Source organism: Sardina pilchardus, chromosome 24 (assembly GCF_963854185.1).
Source record: "Sardina pilchardus chromosome 24, fSarPil1.1, whole genome shotgun sequence".
Classification (NCBI taxonomy): Eukaryota; Metazoa; Chordata; class Actinopteri; order Clupeiformes; family Clupeidae; genus Sardina; species Sardina pilchardus.
Window position 1 is genome coordinate 7029650 of NC_085017.1, and position 7500 is coordinate 7037149.

The 7500-nt window shown below is 44.5% G+C and overlaps 1 protein-coding gene across 1 annotated transcript in view; it reads right to left on the reverse strand.

Annotated features, from left to right (window-relative positions):
- The window catches only part of LOC134073116 (histone deacetylase 9-B), a 45485-nt gene that overhangs the window by 31455 nt on the left and 6530 nt on the right, over window positions 1-7500 (reverse strand). Inside the window, exons 2-4 of the mRNA XM_062530097.1 lie at window positions 5332-5726; window positions 1903-2191; window positions 153-276 (exon numbers count right to left, since the gene is read on the reverse strand). Coding sequence (XP_062386081.1) covers window positions 153-276; window positions 1903-2191; window positions 5332-5726 — 808 coding nt within the window. The remainder of the gene's footprint in view (window positions 1-152; window positions 277-1902; window positions 2192-5331; window positions 5727-7500) is intronic.

Genomic DNA, 7500 nt, shown 5'->3' on the forward strand with positions numbered 1-7500 from the left:
CAGAACTTCTGCAAATTGCTTAGAGCTGAAAAAGCCCTCAACTGTAAGCACCAGCGCTGTGTGTTGTGCCGTTTTTCAGCGCGTAATGAAGCCCATGTGACATGTGAGTGGTGTTTCTGCAGTCGTGCGGCGAGGTGTGTCGCGATACGTACATGTACCACATCTTGGGGCGGTGGGCGGAGGGGTGACCGGTGCCGTTGGGCGAGAGGTCCTTCGCCGATTTGCTCAACAGGAAGTCGTGAAGTTTCTGTCTGACCTCGGTGCTGGCCATGGCACCTGGAAGAGGAAGTGAGACGGAACTGAGGCATTTGGTCATTTTTACGAGACTGTATCTTTTAAGAGAGCTAAAACAGGACAGGAGTGTCCAGAGTCACTGCTGCTTTACTAAGAGAGAAGAGAGAGAGAGAGACAGAGAGAGAGAGAGAGAGAGAGTGTGTGTGTGTGTGTGTGTGTGTGTAATTGTGAATGAATGATTACTGCCGCAATGTCATAATCTGAGAATGGCTGTACATCTTAATCAAAGAGAAATATTGAGTGTGATTGTTTGATACATCTGATAATTCAAAGTAACTGGTAAACAAGGTGATTTTAAAAGCAGCGATAGGTGTTCGATTTAGTGATTTGGAAGTTTTACCTTCATCCTAAAGGTGCATTTAAAAACACACAGCAACACAAACAATTCAACAGCTTGTGATTTGCAACATGCCCAACTTGTGCCGTGGAAGTGTTGGAAATGGCAAAATACCACCACCTTGTGGAACTATATCAAAAGTGCAGTACAAAAACAGAATGTTGCCACCTGCCACCTAAAGTCTTTCACACAGACACACTCACACACACACACACACACTCACTCACTCACTCACTCACTCTCACACACACACACACACATACACACACAAAACAACAACAACATATGACAACGTCTGTCCTCGAGTGTCTGCTGTTGTACGGCAGTGCTGGGAGTGTTTGGCCACGCTTCACAGTACTCTGTAATTCTCCTGCCGTGCTCTATATTTAAATAGTTGTTTATGAGGGCGCATGGCATGTGATGTCCAGGTCAAGATGTTGCTGGGATGCTATTTCTGTGTTGTGCGTTGAATGAATTTGGGCTAATGGTTGCCTCACAAGTTCACATGTTGTTGTGTGCTGCGTACTCTGCAGGACACAAAGCTAACTCTCTCTCCTTTAGACTCCCCTTTGCACTCGTTTGTTGTGGAGCACCAGATTGTATTACAGTAATTCATCCTTCCAGTCAATACATGTTTCTTCACTGTAGGCTTTAGGCCCGTTTAGAGCGAAGGCCAAGTGGCAAAGAGCAACCCCACGGGGCGCAAATCCTTGAGTGTTTCCGCTCCACCCCGACTGTAATGAGCAAGAAGACTGCACTCCTCAGGTTGGCTTCAACAACTTAGCCAATTAGCCGCTTAGCACTGAATACCGAGAAGGTTTTCACTCCTACACTCCTTAGCTACATGTTTTGCTTCAGCTACCTCTCTATCTCTTTTTCTCTCTCTCTCTCTCTCTCTCTTCTCTCTCTCTCTCTTCACACTCACACACACACACACACAGTCCTTAACTACTACACGTTCTGCTTCATTAAGAGCTGCAGTTCACGGTTGGTCTAACACAATTAAAAGTTCCAAATCATCTCTCTTTTTTATCACACACATATATGTATATGTAAGGGATAATGTATAGAACGCTGGTCATTATCGGGGGGGGAGTACCGACAGAGCAAACCAGACCCCGACGGAAAGCGGAAGGGATGTGCATTGCACATGTGTACATGTATGTGTGTGTGTGTGTGTGTGTGTGTATGTGTGTGTGTATAGAAAGAGAGAGAGAGATGTAGATAGAGATATAGAAATATAAAATCTAGATATATATCAAAATAAACACCATGAGTGCTGGAGATCATGCTCTCTCTGCTACGCTCCTTCTTCCTGTGCTGATTGAGGAGGTGTTGTTGTTGCTGTTGTTGTTGTTGTTGTTGTTGCTGCTGTTGGTGTTGGTGCTGTTGGTGCTGTTGGTGTTGGTGCTGTTGGTGGTGCTGCTCCATCCGGTGGAGCTCCTGCTCGCGCTCCTCCTCCAGCTGCTCCTCCCTCTCGCGCTCCTCCTCGGCCTCCTGCCGACGCTCCTCCGCCAGCAACTCCTGCTGCTGACGCAGGGTCAGGAGAGCCTGCTGCAGCTGAGAGACGGAGGGATGGAGGGATGGAGGGATGGAGGGAGGGATGGAGGGAAGGGAGAGAGAAGGAGAGAGATGGAGGGATGGAGGGAGGAGAGGAGGAGGGATGGAGGGAGAACGAAGAAGGGAGGGGAGAGAGGAAGATAGAGAGAGATAGAGGGACGGAGAGAGGAGAGGGAAAGAGGGAGAAGAGGGAGAGAGATGGACCGATAGAGGAAGGGAGGAGAGTTGGAGAGAGATGGAGGGATAGAGGGAAAGAGAAAAAGGAGAGAGTGAGACAATAAGAAAGGTGAAGTGAGCAGGAAACAGACAAAGAGAATGTGATACAGGAGAACAAATTGGCACCCAGTGGATGGCAGAAAGTGAAAAGAAGGGATAGAGCAAAAGATAGGGGGACGGAAAGAGAAGAATAGATGGAGAGAAAGATAGGAGAAAGGAAAGAGACAGATCATGGGGGTGGTGGGAGGAAGATGGAGATAGATGGTGGGGGTGGTAGGGAAAAAAGAAAGACAAAAATAATTGTGAGAAAGAACAGGAAAATGTCTAAATTTGGAACGAACATATTCACGTAACTCTGCTTACTGTCATTATAGATTCATTCTGCTCGACCAATCAGTAGCAAGCCATGCTAAATACAATTTGTTAGCCATGGTCTGCTTATTGAAGCTGACATACTGACTAACCAGCCATACTGCTTGCGAGCAGTGGATTCACTTTGTGTATTGATTTGTTTAATCATTCATTCACTCTTTCATTTATTCATGACCTGACGGAGTGACATTAAGGATTTGCGCTGCAGTACAACATACGTGCTTCTCATCCCGGCTGCGAGCCTGATGGACTGAATGATTCATTTATGCATGCATTCATCGGTTGATTTATTCGTTCGATTACTCATCCACCCACCCACCCACCCGTCTATGGGAGGGGATTTGTTCGCTCAGCACCGCACTTGTTCTTTAGTCATTTGGAACAGGCAAACTGACTAGATGATTGACGTTGATTATGCAACGCTGAGGGGGGGGGGATTCCCAAAAGCGATGTTGTGCAATAATAACCATTGTTCCAAGCAATTGGAAAACATATTCCTTACTAGTTCATTGCACATCTTTTCCATGATCTGTTTGCTCTGAGAGTGAATATTGTGTACAGTATATACTGTGATGATAAAAGTGTGTGTAAAAGTCACACTGTTGTATAAGGTATTTTGATAAATAGATGTTGATATCTAGATACAGTTGTGTAGATGTGTTGTTCGCAGTGCTATGTTTGGGAAAGCGTGTCCTGTATTACAGGGGTTTTTTCACAGTCGTTTTAGCACAATTCTCCAGAATCAGAATTGAAATTCTCAAAACTCCATATCATCTAATCTCTTGAAATTCTCAAAACTCCATATCATCTCATCTCTTGTGCACATCATTTAAGCAGTTTCTACTCATCTAGAACAAGCAAAGCAATGCTGCTTTAGTACATCCATGCAACTGATTTTGTTGTATTTCAATTTTCAATTGGAATTAATGTCATGTTGGTCAAAATGTATAGTAGTGATTCCATGCTGAACAGTCCTAATAGCCCATAAACAAATTAGCCTTATTTAATCATTTGTGTCATTACATGCAAATGAGCTGAACTATAGCTGTCATTACTAGTTGTCATAGTCTGTCTCGCTTATGTGACCTGACAACGAGCAATGTCAGGATGTATAGAAAGTTGTCCAGTGGTGCACAGCTCTGGCCATGGGATGTTTTACTGTATACTGGTCATTTTTCATTGGCAAAATGCTGTAAAAGCCTTTGTTTTCTTTATACTGTTTCAATATCTGTCAACAGTAAAAACCGTGAAACTAGGAAACTCTCTTGCAATCGACGGCCTCCACACACAATAATGTGTAACTTTGTAGATTTGAGATAGCTAAGACACATAGAAAGTACTGATGCCTTGTGCACTGTTCATTAGAAAATACCTTAAGAGTAAACTTTGACATGTACAACAACACAAAACAGTTTGACTGTCTTGACATAAACAGTGGCATAGTAGGGACTTTGGTCATTGGTCTGAATTCTTGCTTTTGAGACATAAACATAGCGTTTTGAGCAAGACACACCATGTTGCAGGTAATCCACTATGTGGTGCAGTTTGCACTGCTTGCTTTGAGAAATGCACTGTTATTTTGCAAATGTTAGTGATGATTTGAGAAATGCTACAACTGAGAAAAACTATAATTATAAGAATTGTTAATATAAAAAACTATAATCATAAACAGAGTGTCAACAGATAGCTTCACATGAGCATGTGTAAATAATCTATGGGAAGCCATCCAGGTAGTGCGACAGATTTAATTTGCCTGTTAAACTTGCAGGGCCCTAATTAACTGTAAAAGCTGGAGAAAGTGCAAAGTCCAAAGTCTTAACTAAAGCTTGTTGAATAACTACACAAAGTCTATTTGCGAATTTAATAGCATGAGAATGAGAAAGACCCTAAGCACTCACATCGGTGGGTCAGCTAAACGCTGTCTCTAATCACATGATGCCGTCAAGTTTATGTTCGAGAACTTTGCTCATAGACTGACTTTGCACTTTACCCAGAATTTAAATAAGAGATCGGTGTGGTCTGTGAACACATGCTCCCTGTACTGACTGCCACTCCACTGTTCTGCTCTGTTCTGTTTTGTTCTGTTATACTCTATTCTGTTCTGTTCTGTTCTACTCTACTCTACTCTACTCTACTCTACTCTACTCTACTCTACTCTACTCTACTCTACTCTACTCTACTCTACTCTACTCTACTCTACTCTACTCTACTCTACTCTACTCTGTTCTGTTCTGTTCTGTTCTGTTCTGTTCTGTTCTGTTCTGTTCTGTTCTGTTCTGTTCTACTCTACTCTACTCTACTCTACTCTACTCTACTCTGCCCTGCCCTGCCCTGCCCTGCCCTGCCCTGCCCTGCTCTGCTCTGCTCTGTTCTGTTCTGTTCTGTTCTGTTCTGTTCTGTTTTGTTCTACTCTACTCTACTCTACTCTACTCTGTTCTGTCCTGTTCCACTCTGGTCTGCTCTGTTCTGTTCTGTTCTCCTCCTGTTCTGTTCTGCTCTACTCCACTGTGTTCTGCTCCATGCTACTCCACTCTGCTCCGCTGTGCTCCTACCTTGATGTGCTCCTGCAGCTGGGCCTGGTGCTGCCTCAGCAGGTTCTGGTGCTGCTTGTGGAACTCGGAGATGAGCAGCTGCTTCTGGATGTACTGCTGGCGCTGGATGAGGAGCAGCTCGCGCTGCAGCTCCTGCTCCCACTCCTCGGGCTCGCGCTCCCAGCCGCCGCCGCCGCCGCCGTGCATCTCCCCTTCCTCCATGCTCCCGTTGCTGCTGCTGCCGCCGCTGCTGCTGTTCCCGATGTTACCGAGGTTGCCGTTGCTGCTGCCGTTGGTGCCGGCCGTGCTGCCCGTGCCCATGGCGACGAGGGCGCTGCCGCCAATGCCGCCGCTGTTACCGCTGTTACTGCTGCTGCTCACGGCAGCGGCCGCCGCTAGAAGCTCCGCACTCACGCCTGCCACAGAGGAGAGGAGAGGACACGGAGACTAGAGTTAGAGACTGGGCACTCACGGAGACTAGAGTTAGAGACTGAGCACTCACGGAGACTAGAGTTAGAGACTGAGCACTCACGGAGACTAGAGTTAGAGACTGAGCACTCACGGAGACTAGAGTTAGAGACTGAGCACTCACGGAGACTAGAGGTAGAGACTGAGCACTCACGGAGACTAGAGTTAGAGACTGGGCACTCACGGAGACTAGAGTTAGAGACTGAGCACTCACGGAGACTAGAGTTAGAGACTGAGCACTCACGGAGACTAGAGTTAGAGACGAGCACTCATGGAGACTAGAGGTAGAGACTGAGCACTCACGGAGACTAGAGTTAGAGACTGAGCACTCATGGAGACTAGAGTTAGAGACTGAGCACTCACGCCTGCCACAGAGGAGAGGAGAGGAGAGGAGAGGACATGGAGACTAGAGTTAGAGACTGAGCAGTAACATGTGCACAGGAGAGAATGAAGGAGAGAGATAGATAGATAGAGTGATTGATTGATTGATAGATTGACTGATTGATTGATACAGTACAAACATATATATATACTGACATACATAGATAGACTGATACATACATACATACTTACATACATACATACATACATACATACAGTACATAGACATGCATACAAACATACAAACATACAAACATACAAACATACAAACATACAAACATACATAGAAAAAAAGGGAATCTCTCAAACTTTTCTCTAATCAATACTTAGTTCTCAATGCCAAGCAACAAAACGTAGTCCTATACATGTCTGCACATGTAGTTTGTACATGGAGTTCTGAGCGATATGGAGGAACAATTGAAGTGGAGAAATGTGGGAAAAAAGATACTTAGTTGGTGAGTGAGTGAGTGAGAGAGTGAATTGAGAGTGAAGGACAAGAAGAGAGAGCAAGGAATATATAAGATGGAAAGATGGACAGAGGTTGAACGGGAGATTAACAGAGATAAAGTGTCCAACATAACTGGGTTGCTTTTTCAACCAGACTGCTTGGCACAAGCCAAGGTCAAACACCATGACTAATAGAACTACTTTGGTAACAAAAACATAACGGATTTCAAGGTCAGTTATTCTGCAATGCATGGTATTCCAGGCAAGACAATACTGACTCCCAGTTGAAAGTCCTTGTTTGTGCCCCATATGAGTTCTCATAAAAGCCTATTAATAACTTGATATAAATACACTTAGCAGACTGTTTATCAGTGGCATACTTGTCAACACTACCTCCACCGAGAACGGCATGTGGCACCTCATTTACAAATAAATAGCATATGAACCAAGCTAGCGCCGTTTTATTATACGCCACTATTAGCTGTTGATAATTCACGGGTGCTGTGAATTCAACAAGTGCAACAAGTTTTTGAAAATATACTTAACTCCACGTAAAACAGTTCACATTTTACCCATACGCCATTTCCACACCCCATTTATTACCATCAAAGTTTCGGACAGCCCCACTTTATTAGGGTTTGTGAACACTTCCTTTCGACAGTAGAGCAGTTATTGCTTTCCACAGAAAGACCCCAGTGTGTGCCATTCACGACAGCCTTAACATATTACTATGTGTGCCTATTTATACATTTCAACTGGAATGGGTCTGAAAAGTAGCACTTAACCCCGCTTCAAAAAAAAAGAAAAAGAAAACACGAGCTAATCTTTTGGGGCCTTGTCACACGATTCTCTCACCAAGATCTCCTGATCCCTGTGTGTTAAGAAATGCCAAAA